The sequence below is a fragment of the Antechinus flavipes genome, chromosome 6 (genome assembly GCF_016432865.1).
Source record: "Antechinus flavipes isolate AdamAnt ecotype Samford, QLD, Australia chromosome 6, AdamAnt_v2, whole genome shotgun sequence".
NCBI lineage: Eukaryota > Metazoa > Chordata > Mammalia > Dasyuromorphia > Dasyuridae > Antechinus > Antechinus flavipes.
Window position 1 is genome coordinate 101,558,050 of NC_067403.1, and position 24,248 is coordinate 101,582,297.

At 32.0% G+C, this 24,248-nt stretch overlaps 1 protein-coding gene across 4 annotated transcripts in view; it reads left to right on the forward strand.

Annotated features, from left to right (window-relative positions):
* CLCN3 (chloride voltage-gated channel 3) overlaps positions 1 to 24,248 on the forward strand; it is a 94,763-nt gene that overhangs the window by 53,784 nt on the left and 16,731 nt on the right. For all 4 annotated transcript variants that reach the window (XM_051965957.1, XM_051965960.1, XM_051965958.1 and 1 more), the window contains 7 exons: positions 7,268 to 7,425; positions 9,962 to 10,061; positions 12,032 to 12,219; positions 13,198 to 13,320; positions 14,278 to 14,484; positions 17,126 to 17,206; positions 18,414 to 18,959. In XM_051965957.1, coding sequence (XP_051821917.1) covers positions 7,268 to 7,425; positions 9,962 to 10,061; positions 12,032 to 12,219; positions 13,198 to 13,320; positions 14,278 to 14,484; positions 17,126 to 17,206; positions 18,414 to 18,959 — 1,403 coding nt within the window. The remainder of the gene's footprint in view (positions 1 to 7,267; positions 7,426 to 9,961; positions 10,062 to 12,031; positions 12,220 to 13,197; positions 13,321 to 14,277; positions 14,485 to 17,125; positions 17,207 to 18,413; positions 18,960 to 24,248) is intronic.

Consider the following 24,248-nt stretch of genomic DNA (forward strand, 5'->3'; position numbering starts at 1 on the left):
TTCTAACAGTAGAACTAGGATGTTAATAGGAGTGTAGACTAGATTATAATCTTTGAAGAATTATATAGTACTTTTATTGACCTTGAATATTTTCTGTTAAAATGAGGCTTATCTTTTTAACAATAATAAGTTGCCTTGGGATGCCACAGAATTAAAGTTGAATATCACACAAAGAACAATAGAGCCATGTATAGTAAGCATGAATAAGCTATAAAATATTCTCAACAAAGAATTGTGCAAATGATCGTATTAGAAGGATAGATGATCATTAAAGAAGGTAGCTCAAACAAATTCATGGAAAACCTATGTTTCACTGGAATTTGTTCTATGTCAAGAAATGTAGGAAATTCTCCAAATATTCCCCATATATTTTGGTGGTTACCCTGTCAAAGATTTAAGGGAGATTATAGACAAGAATCATACTTGGAAAGAGTGCATTGATGTTCCTTCATTTATGATAGAGGTGCATGTGAGTATGTTTGGGTAGATCTTTAATATAATCTCTTACATTTCTGGAGATGTTGGAAATTACACTTAGGCTCCCAACTGAAAGATTATCTGGTATAAGCCTACTTAGAGAACTACTTGCAAAATATCTGGGAGTTTTGGTGGAAATCAAGGTTATTATGTTTGAGCAATGTAATATGACAAAGAAAAACCTTGTCTGCATTGAGAAGTTATTTTCCAAGAACAAGGAGGTCCTGCTTATTTATTTAAATTTAGGTGGTTTTTTTTTTTTTTTACTAAGTGAAAGAGGAAATTCTTTGCCTCACTTGCTGTCTACCCTTAATTACTGATTGGATGAAGCTTAAGTCAAACTGAGACTTGTTAAGGACCTTAGCTTAAAAAGGCCAAGGTCTCCCACTACATCCAGGCCCATCTCCAGTTCTCCTGATCTCTATCTGGCCATTGGGCCTAGATGCTTCTGTCCAGGAAAGTGAGTTAGGTGACCTTGCCCAACCCTCCCTTACTTAAATCCAATTCACTTGCATGTCATGGTATCACCTCCCTGATGTCATGGTCCTCTTCGAGAAAGGACAATCAACAATCCAAGTCAGAATATCTAAGGAGTAGTGTTCAATTCTGGAACCACATTTTAAGAATAAAGAGACACCAGAGAAAGTCCATAAAAGAGGGATGAGGATCTTGAAGGGCCTCATCTTGGGATATGGAGGTAGGTTGAAGAAAGTAAATATATTTAGTCTAAGGAATAGGCAACATGATAGCAAGAATAAATGTCCTAGCATTTTAAGCTGTCCAGCAGTGAAATTGGCTATTGAGTTTAGAGTGTCATGGCTCTTAAAAGATCTTCAAGGAAGTGTGGATGATCAATGACCAATCTCTCCTGTAGAAGTTGTTCTACTTAGGACTGAGGCCTTTCTGAACTTCTGTGATTCTATAAAGATTAATGTAGGAGATTACAATGGGAAAAAGTAAATACTTATTCTAACTCTCAAAGGCCACGGTTACACCAGAAAGATAACATATAGATTGTATTTGTATATTTTTTTTAGTAAATAACTTTAGGGAATAGTTATTCATTTGCTGTAACTGCTATTTAACATATTTGCTTATCGCCTGTTTGAACTCAAGGCATCAACAGAATTAGAGAAAGAAACCAAGAGCATTGGGGAAGATGTGCTATAGGTGGATTTATGAGTCAAATGGGATGGGCAGGTGTTTTTTTGGAGGAAGAGGCTGCTAATATTAAGCTAGGAATAGTAAGTAACTAAGTTCAAATTTCACATCTAATACTTTGTGGTCTTAAAGAAATTACTTAACTTTCCTGGTTTTCTGTTTCCTTACTATAGCATGAGGAAATTGGATTAGTTGGCGTGTTAGTTTTCTTCTAACTCTAGAGCTATAGACCTTTTTTTTTTTTTTAACGCATGATTTTGATTTCTTGGGCTAAATCTTTTACAGTTTGAGAGTTTTTTAAATTCTATATAGTTTGGAGGTTATGAAATTTGGTGTGAGTCATTTTTATTTGGGCATTTGTGGGCAGCAATTTTGTCTGTAATGATCCTTTGAGGTCCATTAATGTTTATTTGTTGAGAGGCTATCATAGAATTTGCATTTATACTTGTATTTTATTTATAGTTATATTATAATTATAGTTCTTTTACTGGAAATCTCCCCCAGTTCCTCTTAAGTCTATTGGCTTCCCTCTGTTACTTGCTTCCTATATATTTTATATGTAACTTGCTTTATATGTATATTTATTTGCATGTTTATTCCCTCATTTGATTTTAAGCTCCTCCAGGGCAGGGACTCTCTTCTGCTTTTTTAATTTAAAAAGAAATTTTTTTGGTATCTCCAGAACTTAGACCAGAACCTGGCATATAGTAGGGATTTAATAATATTTGATGATTAATTTTTTGTATTTGTTTATGATGAAGTATGGTGTTTAGGTACTAAAGTTTTGCAACTTGCTTCATTATGTTGAACACTTTCTACCATTTACTTGCAAAATCAACAGTGATTAAGTTTGAGGTCTTCAAGAATGATATTTCTATTATTAGATAATTTGAGAAGATTTGGATCTTTAGAAAAAAATTCACAAAATATTCAAATGATATAAACATTTTCTAAAACAACAGAGTGCTATCTAATTGTGTGTGTGTGTGTGTGAGTGTGTGAGCATGTGTGTGCACAGATATTACTACTTCTAGTAAAATCAGAAAGTAATGTAGTGGAAAATAGATTTAGAATATCATCTTATACCATGTCACATTAAATTCCATTTGGCTATATGGTTTAAACATATAAAACCAATATGGCTTAAGTATGTAAAACCAAAAAATAATTAGAGGAGTATGGAAGGAGATATTTTTGTCTTTTACAGTTAGGGGTAGGGTTTGTAACCAAATAAAGAATAAAGGGTATTGTAGCAAATTTTTTCTTTGCCTACAGTGCAGATATAAATTTAAAACTGTTGAACAGACAAAATTGATGTTAAGAGTAAGAAGAGAAACTTGATGAAAGGGAAAGGAAAATCTTTGTGTTAAAAATCTTTTCTAAAAATCTGATCAAGATATAGTGGGAATTTGACACATATAGTGCCAAAAGCTATTCCTCATTGTATAAGTGGTCAAAAATACCAGCTGCTTGTTTTAAAAGAGGAATTACAATCTATCCACAACTCTATGAAAAATGCTTCAAATAACTAATAATAATCAGAATGTAAAATAAAATAATCCCTGGGCTTTTTCTTGACACTCATCAATGGCAAAAATGATTAAAACACACACACACACACACACACACACACACACACACACACACACACACAAAACCAAACAAACGGCAGGAATAGCTGTGGAAAGATGATCTACTAATACTTATTGGGGAATCTGTGAATTATTTCAGTTTTTCTGGAAAAGTTTGAAATTGTTATTGAGAAAATGATTAAATCCTTCTTTTACCTCATGATCCCAATATTGGACTTAAGGAGATAAAAGGTAAGCAGGTGCTTTAAATAGTAAAATTTTCATCATAACTTTGTATGTGATAGCTTAAGCTTGGAAACAAATTGGGTACTCACTGATTGGGGAATAGCTGAATAAAATGTAATTTATTAATAGAATGGAATATTATTGTACTCTAGACTATAGTAAACAATAACTGATGAACTCAGAGAACAGACCAATTAAATATAGGAATTAGGAAGTTAGATCAAGAGCACAGCATGCACAGTAATCAAAGAAATAATAAAATTGGCACTAAAAGTTAATCACAAATCAGATTAAATGCAATAACCAATCCAGAGGACCGATGGTGATATTCCCTCCTATCAGAAGAAGAGGAGAGATTTTAAAATACTAGTACAAAATGTTAAATGCATCATCAGATCCTACAACTGTTAATTTGTTTTGTTTTGGATTTTTCTTTGTTACAAGGTAGAATTATGTGGTGTTTGGGTTTCCTTAGAAAGTGAAAGTGATGTAAAACCAAGAGAATCAGTACAACAGTTTAAAAAATAAATAGTAATGATACTCTGTAATGATATATGATGCATATGAATCTGATATGAAAGGTGTTCTGATATGAATCTGGTATGAAAGAGTGCAGAAATTCAGTTGTATATCTATTACACATATATTTTGTCTCAATAGTGGAAAAAAGCCAAAAAATCATTTAGATGAATTGCAGTTTGACATTCCATGTATATAAAAGTCATATGATAATTTTATTATTAATAATTAATTTGTACTAGCCTGAGCTAGTTTTTCTTTTAAATTAAAATCGATTTATTTATTTATTTTGGTGAGGCAGTGTGGAGTTAAGTGACTTGCCCAAATGTTAAGTATCTGAGGTTGAATTTGAACTCTGGTACCTCTGACTTTGGGGCCAGGACTCTATTCACTGTGCCATCTAGTTGACTCTCATAGCTAGTTTTTCTTTCTTTCTTTCTTTCTTTCTTTCTTTCTTTTTTTGTCATTTATTTTATTTTATTTTATTTTTTTAAATAACTTTTTATTGACAGAACCCATGCCAGGGTAATTTTTTACAACATTATCCCTTGCATTTACTTCTGTTCCGATTTTTCCCCTCCCCAGATGGCAAGCAGTCCTATACATGTTAAATATGCCACAGTATATCCTAGATACAGAAGGTAGAAATAACCCAGGAAGAAAAACAAAAAAGCAAACTGTTTACATTCATTTCCCAGTATTCTTTCTTTGAGTGTAGCTGCTTCTGTCCATCATTGATCAGTGGAAACTGAGTTAGATCTCTTTGTCAAAGAAATCCACTTCCATCAGAATACATCCTCATACAATATCGTTGAAGTACATAGTGATCTCCTTGGTTCTGCTCATTTCACTCAGCATCAGTTCATGTAAATCTCTCCAAGCTTCTCTGTATTCATCCTGCTGGTCATTTCTTACAGAACAATAATATTCCATAACATTCATATACCACAATTTACTCCCATTCTCCAATTGATGAGCATCCATTCAGTTTCCAGTTTCTAGCCACTACAAACAGGGCTGCCACAAACATTTTGACACATACAGGTCCCTTCTCCTTCTTTATTATCTCTTTGGGGTATAAGTCCAGTAGTAGCACTGCTAGATTAAAGGGTATACACAGTTTGATAACTTTTAGTGCATAATTCCAGATTGCTCTTCAGAATGATTGGATTCGTTCACACACAACTCCACCAACAATGCATCAGTGTCCCAGTTTTCCCGCATCCCCTCCAACATTCATCATTATTTTTTCCTGTCATCTTAGCCAGTCTGACAGGTGTGTAGTGATATCTCAGAGTTGTCTTAATTTGCATTTCTCTGATCAATAGTGATTTGGAACACTCTTTCATGTGAGTAGTAATAGTTTCAATTTCATCATCTGAAAATTGTCTGTTCATATCCTTTGACCATTTATCAATTGGAGAATGGCTTGATTTCTTATAAATTAGAGTCAATTCTCTATATATTTTGGAAATGAGGCCTGTATCAGAACCTTTAACTGTGAAGATGTTTTCCCAGTTTGTTGCTTCCCTTCTAATCTTGTTTGCATTAGTTTTGTTTGTACAAAGGCTTTTTAATTTGATGTAATCAAAATTTTCTATTTTGTGATCAGTAATGGTCTCTAGTTCATCTTTGGTCACAGATTTCTTCCTCCTTCACAAGTCTGAGAGATAAACTATCCTATGTTCCTCTAATTTATTTATAATCTCGTTCTTTATGCCTAAATCACAGACCCATTTTGATCTTATCTTGGTATATGGTGTTAAGTGTGGGTCCATGCTTAATTTCTGCCATACTAATTTCCATTTATCCCAGCAGTTTTTGTCAAATAATGAATTCTTATCCCAAAAGTTAGGATCTTTGGGTTTGTCAAAGACTAGATTGCTATAGTTGACTATTCTGTCTTGTGACCCTAACCTATTCCACTGATCAACTAGTCTATTTCTTAGCCAATACCAAATCGTTTTGGTGACTGCTGCTTTATAATATAGTTTTAGATTAGATACAGCTAAGCCACCTTCATTTGATTTTTTTTTCATTAATTCCCTTGAGATTCTCGATCTTTTATTCTTCCATGTGAATTTTGTTGTTATTTTTTTCTAGATCATTAAAATATTTTTTTGGAAGTCTGATTGGTATAGCACTAAATAAATAGATTAGTTTAGGGAATATTGCCATCTTTATTATATTCAGAGCTAGTTTTTCTAATCCTATTTAAAAGCATAAAAGTGAGAAAGATATGTATTATAAATGCTCAGAAGAGGGCAAAATTACATATTCATACATATACTGCCATACCACTTTCCTGCTGCATAGCATAGATAAAAGAATCTGCAGTGTAGAAAAGAAGGGAGTTTTGTCACTAGTTGGCCAGCAAGAAGGAGCTCATTTAGCTAGCTGGATTTAGTATTTTACCAAACATTTTTTGCATATTCCTGTCTCCATAATTTTGTTCATGCTGTTTCTATTTTGATAGAAACATTTTCCCTCTCTTCTCCCTTCAAAAAAATATTCTTTGTCCTATAAGGCTCAGTACAAACCCTCCTTTTTTCTTAGTTTTCCTTGATGTCCACATACAGTGCCCTAAGCTCTTGTCCTCCTTTGACAGGCAATTTATTATTTGTATTCCTTTTGGAACACTTACTATTTATTGCTTTGTGATATTGGATACCCTTAAAATTAATTTTTCTCACCTTCCCAACTGGATTACAAGTGCCTTTAGAACTTGAATTTTCTCATACATCTTTAAATCCTTTACACTTCTTGTTAATAAATCCTAAATTACTTAGTACTTCGAAGGGAAAAATTTCTGTGTGGTTTTCAAATGTAAAACATACACAAAAACATTTTTACATAAGGAAGATTATGCTGTCAACTCTTAATATAGAAGATGATTGTTTTCCTTGTGGGTTTTAATCTATTTGGTCTGAACAGTGTTTTTAAGTACCAAAAGGAAAAAAAGTTGAAATGATAAAAACTAACCTGAGAGGCAGTGTGCTTTAGATGAGAGGAAACTGGTGGTTCATCTCTGTGACACTCATTAATTCTGGACAAGTCCCTTAGCTACTCTGTGCTCCAGGTAACTAAGTTGCAAAGGAGTTGACTCCATTAGTTAGGAAGTTCTCTTGAGTGAATGAAATAATAAATATGGTCCAACCCCACCCTCTCAAAAAATAAACAAATCCTCAAAATTTTTTAACATTTGTTTATGAATAAGCTTATAAGCAGATTTCATGAGTAGTCATTATCATCTTTAACAAAACAATTATTTTTCATTCTTTTTTTCTCCCTAGGAACACATTATACAATGACAAATGGGGGCAGCATTAACAGTTCAACACACTTATTGGATCTTCTGGATGAACCTATTCCGGGTGTTGGTACCTATGATGACTTCCACACCATTGATTGGGTTAGAGAAAAATGTAAAGATAGAGAAAGGCACAGGCGGGTATGTAATGTTAATTATAATAATGTAAAGTTTTTATTAAAATATGCTTAATTTGAATGACCTTGGACAGCTATATTTCAAGAGGTTGTAACTTTCCCTTTTCTTTTCAAATTTTGCTTATATCCTTCTGTTATGACATCATTTTAGCATTTTTCCAACAAAATGAAATTTATATCTCCTTTCTAATATAATTTTGCATAGAACAAAATTCTATAAGCTACTAATAATGCTATAAAGATTAAAATCAATTTAGGAATAAAGGAAAACAGTATTTTTGAGAATATAATATGGCTATTATTTGTCATGTTTTTATAGATTTGTGACTTCATCTCTATAGATGACTCTGCCATGAGTTTGCAGGTCAAAATTCTCTATTCCTTGTCATTCTCTGATTCTGTAGGCTGTGGGGCAGAGTGGAGTTTTCTATCTACTTGTTACTTCTTATTTTTTATTACTTCATATAATGATATCTATGTTGCTCATTTGGGCTTTTTGGTAATTTGCCCTAGCTTACTTGTGCCTGCTAGATCTCTATCCATTGCCCTTTAGATTAATTGTAAGCCACTTGTCTTATATGTGTAAAATAGTTTGATTTGGAATTGGAGTGTTTTTACAGAGCTGATTTGCCATGTTAGTATCTATTTTTCTTTGAAACATCAGGAAATGGGCATTCTCAAAAAAAGTTTCCACCTAACAGAGTTCTAAATCAAATGCAAGAAGAAAAAAGCATATAAATGTTATTGGTTATTTTGAAGGCCTTAGGTAACACTATAGTATCGATAAATTGCATGCTCACAGATTCAGCCTGAAGTAAACGGTTACAAGGGAATGGGGTTGTGGAAAGGAAGACTACCCTTTGCAACTTTAGGGGGAAAATAATTTCTGATTTCAAAAGCTAATCAAATATAGATTAGATAATGAATTGTTTGCGTCACTACGATAGGTGCTGCATAAAGACAGAAATTTAGTCCATAAGTAATATAATATCTAATTAATATAGTCAGTGTTAATGGAACAGTGATCAAAATGACCAATTTTGAATTCGCAATTGTATTTGGTGTAATGATTAGCCAAAATGAAAATAAATTAATAATAGCACTTATGTAGTGCTGTAAGATTAACAGAGTGCTTTACAAGCATCTCATTTTATCCTCATGATTCTGGGAGGTAAGTATTGTTATCACCATTTTACAGAAGAGGAAACTGAGGCAGGTAGATTAAGTGATTTGCCCAGAGTTACACAGTCTGTCTTTGAATTTAGGTCTTCCTGACTCCAGGTCTAGTACCTTATAAAGAGTACCCTTTAGGTGCTTCTTATTAGCAGTAGAAAGAGCAATAATTCCATTCAACTTTCACAGTCCTCTGTCGTCTTATTGCATTTAGCTTAAAATAAAATTAGAAAAGAATTAAAGCAGCCTGGTGAAGCTTTTACCACAGTAAAAATCATTTGAAGCTAAATTTTACTGATAAATGTCTGGCTTTGCAGTAGCTTAATTTTCAAGTCACCTACTTCTAGTACAACAAAAGAAGACTGAATTAATTTCTGGGTATGGCAGCACAAATAACCAGTCATGTTGATAGTCCTTTATGAAGAAAAAAATGTGCTGCTTCTTGTTAAAGTAGCATGGAACAGCCTGAAATTTCAGCATGTAGTTCATTATGATGTAAACTTCCTTCACCCTACTCCCAAAGGAGTTGCCTTTCTCCCAATCATGGAAAACTCATCATTCTGTTGAAATATAAAGAGAAGGGTTGCTTGATTCTTTTCAAGTGTTGTAACTGTCCGCAAGTTCCTACTGTATAGCTTAACAGTTCAGTTTTAATTTTTATTAGATAGTCGGAGTTGGATGATTTTATGCTTTTATGACTGGCTACATGCAACTTTAAACTATATTATTTGTTATATTTGTGGTACTTCCAGGACTAGTTAATGTAGTACTCACTTCTTAAATTAGTAAAGCCATACATAAGTACACATATATATACAAGACAGTCTCTGATTGTTTTCAGCTCTAAAAATTTTACTCTAATTAGCTGCAGAAATAAGAAGTAATGTGTAATTTATCATTATGTGATATATATAATTTGTGCTTTTAACAAATTAATAGCCAATGAAAACCATAGAACAGAGCTTCATGTACTTCTGTTTTAAAAGTAGGTGCCAGTTTTGTGCAGGGTACTTTGGTAGGAAGTAGGGGTAACTGAGACCAACTAAGAAGTTCTTGCCATTTAAGAATTTGTATTGTTCTGAAACATAGATGTCTTTCTTAGTCTTCATACTTGAAGATAATGTAATTGGTGAATATTTTGCATATGCACAATATGCTTGGAAACGTGTGTATGACCAGTTTTCATGTGTGTTTATTCTACAAGCTAGTTTTGTTTGACACTCTACAAGCTAGATTTCTATTTTTTGTATTTGCTTTGTTCAGAGAGAGCTATTCCATTCTTATGGTTGAAAAATGAATTATCTGTTATTGATTTTTATTTTTGCTCACAGTTTAAAAAATGAAGTGTAAACATTTTTTAATTTCAGATCAACAGCAAAAAGAAAGAATCAGCATGGGAAATGACAAAAAGTTTGTATGATGCTTGGTCAGGATGGCTAGTAGTAACACTAACAGGATTGGCATCAGGTAAAAATATTTTTAAAAGGTCTTTTCTCCACTTTGGAAATAGAAGTTATTCTTTCCTGACATTTTCATGAACTAGTACATTTTAAAAATATGTTCTCTCCTTTATAGCCTCTTATTTTCACTGCAACTATAAGGAATCAGTTGCTGATCATTTAAGTAAAAACTGCCATAATATTCATATTCTGAAAAAGACATTTAATAGATGTGTTAAAATTATATAAGAATATTCAATGATACTAATCAAAAGTTAACATTTAAATCACTGGACTATTTTCCTTAGAATTTTTATTTTAAAAATCATGATGTCACTATTCTTTAGTGTACAAAAGTCAGTTGTCAGCTAAGTTAAGACTTCAGAATAATCATGACTATATTTCCTTAAAATTCAAGCTTATATATTTATGCTTTAATCTTTAATGGATTTATTATTTCCTTGATGTGTGGAAGATTGTTTTAGTAGTACAGATTACAGTCCATATATTCCATTTTTGAGAGACTTAGAAATACTATGCAGGGAGTTCACTCAACATATTGGGGACTTATTTTGTTTCTTGATATTACATATTTTCCAATGCCCTTAGTCCTCTCTCATTCACAATGATAGTATCTGAGTGACAGAAAAAGCATTAGAATGTGTTAAGAACAAAATAATTTTTGGGTAGGCTAAGACATTGGCTAAGTTGTTATTATTCTAAATGTGAAATCCCTGTCTAGTGACCAGAGAGACAACATTTCAGACAGAACTGAATCATGTCAATATTGACAATCTCACTAGAAACCAGAGGATATAAGGAAATTACATCTAAATGGAAGGATATTCACATGTTTTCTCCTGAAGGCCAAATAAAGGAATTGGCACAGTTGATGCTATTTTGTGTCTAAAGGCAACAAGAAGCGTTATTTCCTTAAAGTCTTAGTATATTTGGCTATTTTGCATTGATCATGATGAACAGAAGGAAATCAGTCACTATTAAGATAATTGTAGCTTATGTGCCAGTATCTTTTGTAAGGAATTTTGTAAGGAATGAGTTCCTACAAAAGTGAAAAGTTTTAGAAATATATGTCAAAAAGAGAACAGAGGCTTATAGCTAATAGACTACTAAGAAGTCTGATATTATAATATGATGAGCATTTTCTTTACCAAGAATGAGAAAGCAATATGGCATACAATTGCAACAACTTGAATCTATTAAATACATTATTAATATAGAAACTCAGAATTAGAGAAAGAAGATTTCTAGATGGATTGTTAGCATTAACTGCTGTGAAGCAGTTGCCACAGCAAGGCAGCCAAACATGTTATTAACAAAGACTAGACATAATCTTTTACGCATTTGAAAGTTATATGGAAGATTGAAAATTCATATCTCATAATGCTAAAAAGTTAGTGGTATTGTGCATTCAAAGCCAAAGAGTAAGTTTTTTTTTCTTTGTTTTTGGAAAGTAAAACTTTCTCTCTCTGTCTGTCTCTGTCTCTGTCTCTCTCTCATTCTAAAGAGTGGATGATGTGAAAAGGTATTTATATCTGTAAAAAGGAGTAGATAATTTCAGTCAAGAAATAGAATTTATCATGAAGTTATAAATATATGACAATAGTATCTCTGTGTTAGAAATTTGAGTAGGAGGTTCCTATGCAATTGAGAATTGAAAGATGATTGATTGAATTTTGGAACTCATAAGATGCTCCCTTTTCCCTAGCAAAATTCTGTCACATAAAGTTAAAATCATAGTTGTCAGAGCAATTTTTTAAAAAAGTACATGTGGAAATTGGAATATACTCCTTTTAAAGCTTTCAGATCTATTTAGTAACTGAGCATAAAGATGCTTATATATGAAAGACAACTAAACATTTCAAATGTAAACTATTAAGTGTTCATTCTTTTAATCCAATCAGAAATAAGTAATGAACAAAACTGGATATAATCCTCTACAAAAAGGTGTTGATGAAATGATACTCTTTTGACTAATAGGGGCCTTGGCAGGATTAATAGATATTGCTGCTGACTGGATGACTGATCTAAAAGAGGGAATTTGCCTCAGTGCATTGTGGTACAATCATGAACAGTGTTGTTGGGGATCAAATGAAACAACCTTTGAAGAGAGAGACAAATGTCCACAATGGAAAACATGGGCAGAATTAATCATCGGTCAAGCAGAAGTAAGTCTTATTCTGTTTCAGTAAGAAATAACAGTTGAAGAAAGCACACTTCATAATATTTGCAAGATAATTTGTGAAGTTGCAATTCTAATTACTTCTTGTATAGCTTCATTAAAATTTGTAAAGCAGTTTAAGGAGAGACTGAATCAACTAGAATGCTAGAATAAACTTCCTCTAAGAGATACTCTGGAGATAAGTTTTTTTTTTTTAAATTTTGAAGGGAGAGTGAAGGGTCAATCATTACTATGATTAAAAGATTATACTTTTAATATATATATTACACTATGTGTGTGTGTGTGTATATATATATATGTCTATTATATAATGATATAATAATATAGACATATGTCTTATATAATGAAGAACAAAAGTAAGTTAAAACACTATGTATATAAACATAGATATGTGTGTATGTGTGTATGTATACATACACATATATATATGTATCTTTATGTATTTAAAACAGACTTTTGTTATGCACATGTGTTGAAACTAAAAACAATAGTATGTCCATCAACACTATTATTGCTGTAGAACAGTAGGTCCTCACTTGGCCTAACAATACTATAATCTATATACAATGAACTATATAGCAGTATAATAAGTAGTTACTCTTTTTCTACTGTTTCTATTGAAGTGTGTGTGTGCACATGCATGTGCATGTATGTGTGTGTTTGCGTATTTGGGTTAGGCAAAGTGAGCACCTTTCTTTGTAGTGGTAGAACTGAAGAAGAAAGAAAACCTAAGAAAAATTGATTCAGGTGTTTTGGCATATGGATACATACTCCTTTTGAAAACTGTTGTCATACAAAACTTCATATAGAATTTCCAGTATGGTAAAGTATAATTGGGTCGTTTTCCAAACCAGATATATGTTTCTTGTGCTGCAAGCATTTGTTATTGTGTTAGTAGGTATAATGTATTTTAGAATTCACTAAATACAGAATGGTGTTTTTTTGTTTGTTTCTTTATTTTTAGGGTCCAGGCTCTTACATAATGAACTACATAATGTATATTTTCTGGGCTCTGAGTTTTGCTTTCTTAGCTGTTTCGCTGGTGAAGGTATTTGCTCCATATGCCTGTGGCTCTGGAATTCCAGAGGTAAGATATGAAAAATTTAACAGCATTAAAAATGTAGTAATAAAAATTAATAAAATATAGTAGTAAAAAATGTCTTTACTATTTAGAGAAAGATATCTTCTTTTTTGTTAGAAAGTAAAAAGGATGATTTACTAAATATAAAATAAGCTTATATATAGTATTTTTAAAAATTAAGAGTACTGTTAGATAGTATTGAAGGAATTTTTAAAGTAGTCCTTCACTATTTACTGTTTAGACTTCTGGTAGTGTTTGGTGTTGAATTGTGATGGCTAAGAATTTTTTTTTTAAAATATCAGTTTAACAGTGATAGAGATAATTTCGTCATAATCCACAATTATTTGAAGCAGTGAGCAATTTTTCTTTTCACGCAAGAAATTTGATTTTGTGCAGTAAATGTAAAGTAACATGGATTTCATCTTTTAATTTAATTTTTGGATCAGAGTTATCTTGTCCATACATGTTTGCATCTACTTTTTTATACATTTTCACATTAAAACTAGAATTTAATAAAAGTGTATCAATAGCAAACACTACTATGCTACTTTTCATCAGTATTGTTATAAGGGTATTATATTTCTGCATGTATTTGCAACTAAACTTTCTATAAATGTTTTAATTTCCTAAAGGGATGAGAAATCCCAGACTTGATAACTCTGGACAAAATTTCAGAATAATTTATTGGTATGAGAGATATTTGAATTGGCATTTTTCTAGTGTTACACAATGTAATATACAATGTCATTTTACTATAGATATTTCTATTCATTCTTTGTAAAATTATTTCACAATGATTGCCATCTTGGTAAGAAATTACAATATGGTATAATTTATATAATATAATAATAAAAAGGTACTAGAATATCAAATAATAGTCTGAAAAACATTTAATGTAGTTTGTTATAAGCAAAGCAAAAGGTTATTCAAATAAAATTAAATTTGTTTTTTTTTCCCTTATAGATTAAAACCATTTTGAGTGGCTTTATCATTAGAGGATACTTAGGAAAATGGACTTTAATGATTAAAACCATTACTTTAGTGCTGGCAGTGGCATCAGGTTTGAGTTTAGGAAAAGAAGGTCCTCTGGTTCATGTTGCCTGTTGCTGTGGAAATATTTTTTCCTACCTCTTTCCAAAGTACAGCACAAATGAAGCTAAAAAAAGGGAGGTAAGTTCTTTATTTATTTGATAGAAAAATCTTTTTCTTTTATTCCAAGGTCAGATTTCAGTTAAAGATTTTTCTGAGGAACAAAGATCAAAGATTACTTTTTACAGTAAATAGTCCATTATGACAGGTTTGTAGATTATGTGGAGGGGCATAAATTGTAAGAAAAATAAGAAGCTAAAAAAGAGCCAGATTGTGAAGACCTTTCAGTGCCCAATAAAAGTCTTATGTTTTATATTGGAGATAGGGAATTTGATCCTTGATAGGGGTAATGATAACGTCAAGTCTTATGCTTTAGGAAACTCAACTTGACAATCTGTGTGGAGGAGGAACGAATTAGAAGACCATTGATTTAGTACATAGGCAGTATGTGATGAGATGAGGGTCTGACCTAGGATGGTGGCTGTATGAGTGAAGAAAAGGAAATGTATAGGAGAAGTGTTGTAGAGAGAGAATCAGAGTTGGTGACTGCTGAGATATTTGTGTTAAATGTGCACGCGAAGGTGAATAAAGACACTGACGTTATGAATTTGGGTCACTGGAAGGATGACCCTTGACAATAATACAAGAAGACAGGATAGAGGGAGAAAGATAATGAGTTCTGGTTTGGTCATGCTGAGATTAAAATGTTCTGATAAGCAGTTGGTGATGTAGGACTATAAATGGGATGGATATATAGGTTTGGGAATCATATGCATAGAGATAATAATTGAGCTTTTGGGAACTGATGAGATCCCCAAATGAGACAGTATAGAGAAAAAAGAGAAGAGGGAATTTAGGAATTTGTATATAGTGTGTGTGACATGGATGAGATTGAGCAAAGGAGCCTGAGAAGGAGCAATCAGAAAGTAGGAGGTAGGGACCAAGAGTGTCACAAAAGCCTTGTAAGAGGAGAAAATCAGTAGTGTCAGATGATGCCAAGAGGTCACCAAGAATGGAGAGGAAATGGAGAGTAAAAAGTGAGATTACTGATAACTTTGGAGAGTGTAGTTTCAGTGGAATGTTGATTATTTCAAATTTGTCTTGTATCTTGTTTGTAAATAATTGTCTGTGTTACTATCCCTAATACATTGCAAGCTGCTGGAGGAAAAGGAAATTCCCTTCTCCCTCCTTTTTTGTGTTTCTGGAACTTTGCACAGTGCCCGGTACTTAATAAATGTGTCTGGTGCTTAATAAATGACTGTTGACTTGCATGGTGAGATCAGAAAACAGACTCTACAGCAGGGTTGGAGAACTTCCAGTCCTAGAAATCATTTGCATGATAACTTCAGGCAATGATGGGCTGAAAGCTAGGTAGAACAACCTACTCGAGTTATATAAGTTAATAATTTTGTATGGCCCATGAATGATGTTATAAATATCCATATGGCCCTTGGTAGGAAAAAAAATTCCCCACCTCTATTTTAGAGGGGTGATAACTCCTGAGGCTTTTCTCACATTTTAGCTCCAAAATGGTCTGTTCCAGAGATGATCTAGTAGACCCAAATCTGGATCTCTGACATCTTTGGAAGAGCTCCTCGGACTAAGAAATCCCTTTGCAGTTTAACCTTAAAGCCTGAGAATGTTTGCTACAGAGATTCGTCTTGGTTTTTATGGTGTGCTTATAAGGATCCATGTTGACTACTAGAACCACACACCCTTGACAAAAATCAATAATCTATTTTCATCTGTTGTCACTAATTACTATAAGGAATCTAGAATTCTTTTGTAAAGTACTGGAACATCTAGAAATAATTTTTTCTTTTTTTTTTTTTTTTCAATCGGCAGTTCATTATTTTGATTAGAATACTATTCAAACTATATCAGTTCTTTTCCTGGAGACAGATATTAGGCTTTATTATTAGTCCTTTAAGATTATCTTGGATCATTGTATTGTTGCACATAGCTAAGTTATTTCACAGTTCTTCACCAAATGATGTTGCTGTTTCTGTACAGTGTTCTTCTGGTTGTTCACTTCACTACGTCATGCATATTATTATACATTACGTTCATGTAAATTTAAGTTTTTCCGAAATCATCCTGCTTTTCTTTTAGCATAATAATTTATTGCAATCATATATCAGTTTGTTTAGCCATTCTCCCCAATTGATGGACATCCTTTTGATTTCTAATTCTTTTTAAAAATATTATTTAAAGCTAAATACAAAAGAAAAAATGTATATAGCATAATATGAGAGAATTCAAAATATGAAACAATAAATTTCCATTTCAAAAAAGCCTAGATTATAAATATTATAAGTTGTGTCCAAACTGCCCATTTTTTCTTTGCTTGCTTGTAGGTTTTCTTTTTCTTCTCTGCTGTGCCCTTTTTACTTTAATTCCCTCTTCTCCCCTTCTTCTTTATCCCATTTCTGTTACTTTATACACTCTTTGGTATTCTTCCCCAGCATATTCCTTCACTCTTATTTGTAGCCATTCATGACATTCATGAAGATTCTTCTTAAAGTTTCTTAGTCAGAAATAGAAAAAAGTTAGAACCCAACAAGAATTGAATAAACCATTACTCTCTTTTGGTACTTAAGAAGAGATGGGATGGTATTCACTTCATAAAGAAATCTTAATGTGTTTCAGAATAAATACAGACTTCTGTATGTTTGAATTTATAACAGTACAGTTTTTTTGTTTTTTTGTTTTTTTTTTTTAGGTGCTATCAGCTGCCTCAGCAGCAGGAGTATCTGTAGCTTTTGGTGCCCCAATTGGTGGAGTTCTTTTTAGTCTGGAGGAGGTAGGTAAAATTGTAATGGTAGATTATCAAAAATTATGATTATAAGTACATTTTTTGATAGATTTTAAATAAATTTTCTTTAGCTTTTGGGTCCTGAAAAACAAAATGTTGGTAAAAAAAAATGTATATTTTTACTCTTCATAATTAACATTTAAAGAAAAGTTTCATGTTACTGCTTTTGAATTATTTAAATTGTACCTTATGATGTATTATTTTGGTTTTGAAAATTTTAGCTTTCTTTGTGTTAAAAACTGTGTAACTTTGAATTTTTCTTGTGATTTTAAAAAATGTTATCACTAATTTTTTTTAAAAAAAGTTTTGTTAGTAAAACCATTTTAGTCAATTCAGAGTAGTGTTACCTTTCTGTTTTCCAGACAGGTTTAACCTCTGGGTATAAAAAGTAGTTTCTAACTCACTTTTGCTATAGTGGCTTGTCCTAAAAATATTATGCTCTATGAAATGTTGATATTTTCCAAGCATAAGGATTCCATGAGAAAATTCAAAGGCTAGTAATATATATTTTCTTTTGAAAGAATAAGCTTGAGTTTATAGCTGTTAAAATTCTTAATTATGTTTATTGTATTTTATCCTAGGAATATTCTTTCCCCAGTCTCCTGGGTCAATATTTAAACTCTCCCTTCTTGATATGTTTCAAGTCCAAAAAGATTTCTTTACTAAATTGGTTTGGGAAAAACTGATTTTAGAAGATAGAATTAACTTTAAAATTCCTCTTAAAATATTTTTTTATTTCTTACATACGTAATATATTATATTTTGATACTTTCTTAGCTGTGTGAGCCTGGGCAAGTCACTTAACCCCAATTGCCTTAGCAAAAAAAAAATATATATATATATATATATATATATTTTTTTTTTTTCTTCTTTTGTAGTTCAAAGAATAAGAGTGAATGTATTTTTACTCTAGAATATTTTAAACAACTTCTCAGGAAAATAATTCTAGACAAATATTTTAAATAAAAATTACTAAGTATTTAGAGTCATTTTAAATGTGTTTTATTGTTCTATCTTGTAGATCAGAGAGCAGTAATTTTAAAGGCATTGTATCAATATTAACCTTAGTGGAATAGATGTCTATGCAGTATAAGCTTTATTAGCCAAATGTAGAAAAAAGTTACCAACTATTTCATAATAAAAGAAACATTTGATTAAATGAATAACTAGAAAATTTTCATTTGTTTCTTTGCAGGTCAGTTATTATTTTCCCCTGAAAACTTTATGGAGATCTTTTTTTGCTGCTTTAGTGGCTGCTTTTGTTTTGAGATCCATCAATCCTTTTGGAAATAGCCGCCTGGTCCTTTTTTATGTGGAATATCACACTCCATGGTACCTTTTTGAACTATTTCCTTTCATTCTCTTAGGGGTTTTTGGAGGCCTCTGGGGAGCATTTTTCATTCGGGCAAATATTGCCTGGTGCCGTCGGCGTAAATCTACAAAATTTGGGAAATATCCTGTTTTAGAAGTCATCATAGTTGCAGCTATTACAGCTGTGATAGCTTTTCCAAACCCATATACAAGACTCAATACTAGTGAACTGATTAAAGAGCTTTTTACAGACTGTGGACCTCTGGAATCCTCTTCCCTTTGTGACTACAGAAATGATATGAATGTCAGTAAAATTGTGGATGATATTCCTGACCGTCCAGCAGGCATTGGAGTATATTCAGCCATATGGCAACTGTGCTTAGCACTCATATTTAAAATTATAATGACTGTCTTCACCTTTGGTATCAAGGTAAGCATTAACATTATTTATTATTTAATGAAGTTTGCTACATTGAAGTATTTTCCAGGATGTAAATTAAAATAACAGATTTGTTTTCAGAAAGTATAAACATTAACACTTTGAATACTTTATTTTTGTAAGTTTGCATCTGGGATTTGTGTTATTAATGTGATTTGACAACTCACTTATACTATAGACACTTCTGAGACATTAAAGCTTCTCAAAGTTCTTTAGTTTTACTTTGAATCATTATACAACTTGTACATCAGCTGCCTGATGTATGACTTGGGATGTTATTATCATGCTTAATGCAATGTTTATGGAAGTAAATATCAAATATATTTTCTGTCTAAAAAAGTAGTCCTCAAATACAACTGTTTGAAATCTGTATAGATAACAAATTTAAAGCTTCAGATTTTTGGTCTTGAGGGTTCATTTTTTGTTTTTTGAGAAGTTTGTGACAAGTCACATATTTTGCTTTGAAATTTCACTATTTGGAGGTGGCTAGTTGATACAGTGCATAGAACACTAGAAGTCAGGAGGATCTGAGTTCAAATGTGACCTCAGTCACCACTTCCTAACTGTGTGATCCTGGGCAAGTCACTTAACCCTAATTGCCCTTAGCAAAAAAAAAAGAAAAGAAGAAAAGAAATTTCACTATTTGTTCATTGAGGAAATCTGATCATCATTGCCATTGAAGTTATAATTTGTCTTCTTTGTTTCACATCTTAACCATCTTCTGTTGAACCTTAGGAACAGATTTAGCTTCCACTTCTTCCATTTGGCTTTATCTGAAAATTAATGAAAAGATCCTGTTTTGAGATTTTATAGTCCTATCCTTATACTTAGCATAGGAATAAAGGAGAGAAGAGAAAAAATGATGTTGAGTCTTCTTCCTTTGTAGATAACAAATGACCTATAAATCCCAACCTAGTGAAACTGAAGAAGTTGTCATTAGGGGACCTGTTGAAGTCTTACTGTGAAGGAATAGTGAAAGATGGACACAAAAATAGGATTATGAAATCACCATGCATGTAATTTTTTCAATTATAAAATATTAAATTGTAAGCGTATTCTTAAGTAAAATTTGTTCTGGTTGGCATTATTAGTGGATTCCAGTGGTTTTCTTGTGTTAAGGAAGAGATTCACTGAAAGTTTGTGACTTGAAAGATTTTAGCTAAAGATTTAAAGCTTGGCTTTATTTTCTATCCATTATTTAAGAAGGATATTTGGCATTTGATCACTATTTAGATATTCATTTAATAACTGGTATGTAAATTAATCCTGTAAGATCATCTTGTTCTTTGTTTTGTGGTTTCCTTATTCATAGCAAGAACAGTTTAAAGTCATTACTTTTTGATAGCTTTGAATTTTAAATAATTCTTTTCCCTATTGTCTGCTACTGTTGTGTTTTTCTTCATTCAATTTAGCTAATGTTAAACACTATTTTAAGTATTTAAAAAAATTAATGTTTGAGTAACTAGAATAGAGTAATAGTAACACATAAGTTTTTGTTCTTTGTCATTAAGCATATTTATTATGTATTAAATTTGCATTCATATTGTACAAATCTGTGCTTAAAAAACTGTTGTATAATTTATCTAGCTTTTACCCTAATGAATTAAAAATTGTTCTCTCCAAAATTATTGATAATATCTTATTTAAGTGACTGCCTTCTTTTTAGACCTCTCTACAACATATGACAGTGACCATCTTCTCCTAAATACTCTCATTCTCAGTTTTTGTGACACTGTTCTCTATTGGTTCTGCTCACAGGATTATAAATCTATTGCTCAAAGAAATATCAGAGGCTGGCATCCTCATTTTATATAAGAGTAAATTGCCAAGGTCACATAGGTAATAAGCGTGTGACCTTGGACAGTTCTCTTCTTCCTTGGGATTAGAGAATTAGATATAAACTTAGTGGCTGTAATTAATATTGTCATTCATTCACTGTCATGAAATTTGTCAGATATAAACTTTTAACATTAAAAATTCATGTATGATATGAACAGATTTTATCACGTAAGTCATAAAAGTGAATATCTATAAATTTATTCCATTTAATTAAAATAAAAATGTTTAATTCCATTTTTGTTATAGAATTTGTGAAGTATGAAAAAGGAAGCAGTTATTTTCTTGATAATCTTATTACACTTTAATCAATTCATGAAATGATTAAAATTACCATTGCTGCATCATTGTTACCAGCTACTTAACAGTGCCTATTTCTTCACTATTTAGATTGATCACAGAATACTAACCATTTTAGTCAGTTATGCTGATGGTGTTGATGGTGATTTTAAGTAGAAATATTGTTAATGGAATTTTAAACTGAATAAAAAAGACTTTGTAGACTGTTATCACAGAATTTTTTGAAGTATTATTCAATTTTCCTGGTGAATAGGAAAAAAGAGTAGCTCAATTTCTAGAATAGTGTTTGGTCTTTTTAGCGATTCCTTTCATGTTTGTCCCCAAATGTTTGAAATTACTTTTTTGAGGATCTTTCAGTTAGACTATTTAAGAAACATTTATTAAATTCTTATTGATTGCAATGCACTATAATAGGTGATGAATGAGAAATGAATATAAGCCATGGTTTCTGCTGCCAAGGACCATAAAATCTAGTTGGGGAGATAGAACTTATACAGAAATAAGTAACATAAAATAAAATATAAGTAGAAAAGCAAGGCAAAATGATAATAAGTCAATGAAGAAAGAATATTTTAATTAAGTTCTTTTTTCTCTGTGGATTATGTGGGCCACTTTGTCTTCTAGTGATGCATTATTGGGAAGCTGGATTTTGAAATTTTCCTTGGATATGTCTCTTAAAGAAGGATAAGAACTGTTATAATTTTTTTTTAGCTATATAAATATTAGAAATAAATTATCCTGACAAATTTTTACAACTTGTCATCATTGGTGCAGATTTCTGTGTTAACCAGCAGCCCCATCTCTTTTTTGATCAGTTTTAACTTCCAGGAAGTTTTCTTTAAGACAAGCATAAATCTTCTTGGTAATTGATTGTAGTTCTAGACCAAGCAGATGATAAAACTTAATATTGAAGACAGTATTGTTTCCTCAAAGTCTGCTCTTTTCCAGGCTAAATAGTCTCAGTTCCTACAATAAATCTTCATGAAAAGTTCTTAATATTGATATAATTGGAATTGGAAGAGACTTCAGAGGCCATTTTATGCATGAGAAAACTGAGAGCTAGCTGACTTATTTAAGGTCACAGAGGTGGGATTTGAACCTAAAACTTCTGACTCTAAAGCCGGTGGTCTTTCTTTTGTACCATATTTAAGATAACGAGGCTCACGTGTTCCTATTCTACTTGATAGCTTCTGGACATTCTCTTGCTTATCAGTGTTCTTAAAATATACACCTCTGTTCCCCAATAGATAAGTGGTTAAAGTCTGGGGCAGTTTTAAAAATGAAGAAATGCAAAGTATAAACAACTACATCAGAATTAAAGAAATGCAGATTAAAACCTTTTAGGAAAAATGACAGAAAATAGAAATAATTCATGTTGGAAGGATTGTGTGAATATGGGTACACTAAAACATTTTGGTGGAGCTGTGAATTGGTACAAGCATTCTAGAAAGCTATTTGGAATTATGCAAAAAAAGTAATCAACATTTTCACACTCTTTGACTCAAAGATCCTACTTCTAGATATATATCCCCATTGACAAAAAACCAAAATTCCATATATATCAAAATATTTATAGCAGCACTTTTTGTAGTATCAAAGAATAGAAATAAATGAGGTACCCAACAGTTGAGGACAAATTAGGGTACTTGAATGTAATGGAATGTCACTATGCCATAAGAAAAGATGAATTTGATGAAAACAGAAGAACAAGGAAAGGCATGAATAGATGCAAAGTGAAGTAAGCAGAGCTAGAAAGATTAATAAACACTGAAAACAATGTAATTGGTTTATGTTTTTTTTTTTCCTGAGGCAATTGGGGTTAAGTGACATGCCTAGGGTCACATAGGTAGGAAGCCTGAGGCCAAATTTGACCTCAGGTCCTCCTCACTTTAGGGCTGGTGTTGTATCCACTGCTCCACCTAGCAATGTAATTGTAAAGAAAAATGATCACAGAATAAATGAAATTGAAGTATGTGAAATTATAAAGAAAGATGAGAAGATGTCTACCTTTGCTCCTTGGCAGAAGTAGAGATGCACAGGTGTGGAACACTGTGTGTAATGTCAAGTTTTTTTGTATGTGTTTTCATTGGTTTTACTGGAAAATTCCCCCTGCCCCAATTAGAGGGAAGAATACAGGAAGAAATATAAGCAATAGAAAATAAAAAAAAATAATAAAAATCTAATTTAAAAATGTAGTATTTAGAACCAAACATCATCTGATCAAAGCCTCAGTCACAGTAGGAATGTTTTATCTTCTCCCCCAACACAGTGCTTTTCCCACTACATAGCCATAGTATCATCATAATCAAAACTAACATTGCTTTATGCTTTAAACAGTGCTTTGAGTACATTATTTCACTTGATTCTCAAAATAACCTTGTGAAGTAGACAGTGTAGCTATTCTCCTTCCTTCCTATTTTCCATCTAAAAGAAACTTGAGACAGAGAGAGGTAAAATATCTTGCCCAAGGTCACATAGGTGTTAAGTGACAGAGGGGTATTCAGATGTGATCTTATGATACCAAGTTGGAGGTTTTCTTCATTAATATAGCCAGGTCTGATGTTTTCTACATTATAGCTCAGCCTTGTCAAACCATACTTGGTGTAAATTAATAGCTATTCCAACAATTCATAATTCTTTAGATTTGATTTGATTTTTAGGTGATGTGGGTAGATTTGTTTCTTCCATAGCCATATAATAGGAGAGATCTATTATTCTGTATCAGGAAAAGTAGAGTTTTGAATCAACACTGAAGTATTTCACTAAATGAAATTAAAAAGAAACTTTTGAGATGATGAACTGAATAAAGGATAACATGTGTTGTAGTCCTGTGTAATAGGAGAAGGGATATACTATGTTTTTTCTAATCCATAAAATGTTGGATTAGGTGTTCTTTAAGACCCTTTCATCTTTAAATCCCATCATAGGATGTAGTGCTATTTGATATAGTGTAGTGAATAGAGTGTCAGAATAGAAGTAGAATTTCAGAAAGAATGGGTTTAAGAGCTGCTTCTGACACATAACTGGCTGCATAGCTGTGGGCAGATCACCTCCTCTCTCAGGGACTTGAACTTAATTGACAAGGCAGACAACATCCTGTTTGGCCATGAAAGAAGGAAGTTCCTCAACCAGGAGCTCCCCATA